Source organism: Penaeus monodon, chromosome 19 (genome assembly GCF_015228065.2).
Source record: "Penaeus monodon isolate SGIC_2016 chromosome 19, NSTDA_Pmon_1, whole genome shotgun sequence".
Lineage (NCBI taxonomy): Eukaryota > Metazoa > Arthropoda > Malacostraca > Decapoda > Penaeidae > Penaeus > Penaeus monodon.
The window spans coordinates 16765143-16766392 of NC_051404.1; the positions used below are offsets into that span (position 1 = coordinate 16765143).

Sequence of the window (1250 nt, forward strand, 5' to 3'; positions counted from 1 at the left end):
TTAGATAACTGAATATATATCTAAAATGACCTTAGGGTACAAATGAATAAAAATGCTTACATATGTTTACATTCTATAAGATAGATGGATACTTTTGACAATCAAATTCCAAATTACTTTAAACCAGAAGGAAGAATTTACTTCAGTTTTGAACATTGGATCTTATCACTTCACGAAGGGTGAATGTACCATTTCTCATTTATCCTCATGTCGATATGGGATTATGCTTTTGCCATTCAACCTAAATACAAGAACACAATGATAAAACAAAACTCACGTATCAACGGTTGGTGGCCACATAGCCAGGTGGTCAATGTGAACAGCATTACTGGGTTCTTGATTTAGGATGTTGAGCACATGGCCCAGGAGAGAGATCATGATGGAGAGGCAACTTGGCTCTCGGACATTTGATAAGAAATCGAGGAAGTCTGATCTGCTCATAATACCTATTTGAGAAGAATAAGATTTCCCGTAGAATGTATACAAGATTTTTTTTTTTTTTGCAAAGCTGCTACGCTACTTTACTCTGATGATTTAAAAAATGCTATTTGTATCTTTCATTATCTATAGAAGATCAACAGGCTAAGTCCTACTTTATTTTCTACAGTGTAAACAGTGCCTACAAAATTTTGAAACAAAGGCTGTGCTATTCACCTGTGTCATGATGACGCTCCATGGCAATAGACTGGCCAGAGCTGGATCGCTTATGTTGGATACTGCCTCCCATTATACCCACCACTGCAGCAGAAAGGAAAAGGTTTTCAGAACTTATTACCATATGACACTACTTATAAAAATAAATTTCTATCTGATCATGTAAACTGTATTCTGTATCTCATTAATTACTTGCTATACAAAGTATCCATGACATGAGGATATAAATGTAAATATGAGTAAAAAAGGCAATGTCTTCTAAGCCTCAAATCCAGTCTAAATAAAGTGGGAAAAAAAAAAGGCCAGCACAACATACCTACTTCCCACAAGTCATACCAAACCTTCTTGTTGGTATGTTTCTCCCTGAGAGCATGTGCTGTTGCTGCGAGGGGTCTGACAAGGGCCAAGAGAGGCAGATGTGAGGGAAGGGATGTTCCACCCAGTAAGCTAGTCCACTCTCCAGCATTGAGTAACAACAGGACACACCTTGGTAAGGAATATGGCTTTGTTAATCTGAAGATAACTTTCAAAAATGGTGAGAGGTATCTAAAGTATCATTATCTGTTCAATACATACATGTAAAGATATGCATAATT

The 1250-nt window shown here is 36.8% G+C and overlaps 1 protein-coding gene across 3 annotated transcripts in view; it reads right to left on the bottom strand.

The window, feature by feature from the left end:
* Positions 1-1250, bottom strand: part of LOC119585106 (integrator complex subunit 8-like) — a 14908-nt gene that overhangs the window by 3699 nt on the left and 9959 nt on the right. For all 3 annotated transcript variants that reach the window (XM_037933734.1, XM_037933733.1, XM_037933732.1), the window contains 3 exons: positions 971-1140; positions 655-738; positions 278-446 (listed from right to left, as the gene is read on the bottom strand). In XM_037933734.1, the coding sequence (XP_037789662.1) occupies positions 278-446; positions 655-738; positions 971-1140 (423 nt within the window). The remainder of the gene's footprint in view (positions 1-277; positions 447-654; positions 739-970; positions 1141-1250) is intronic.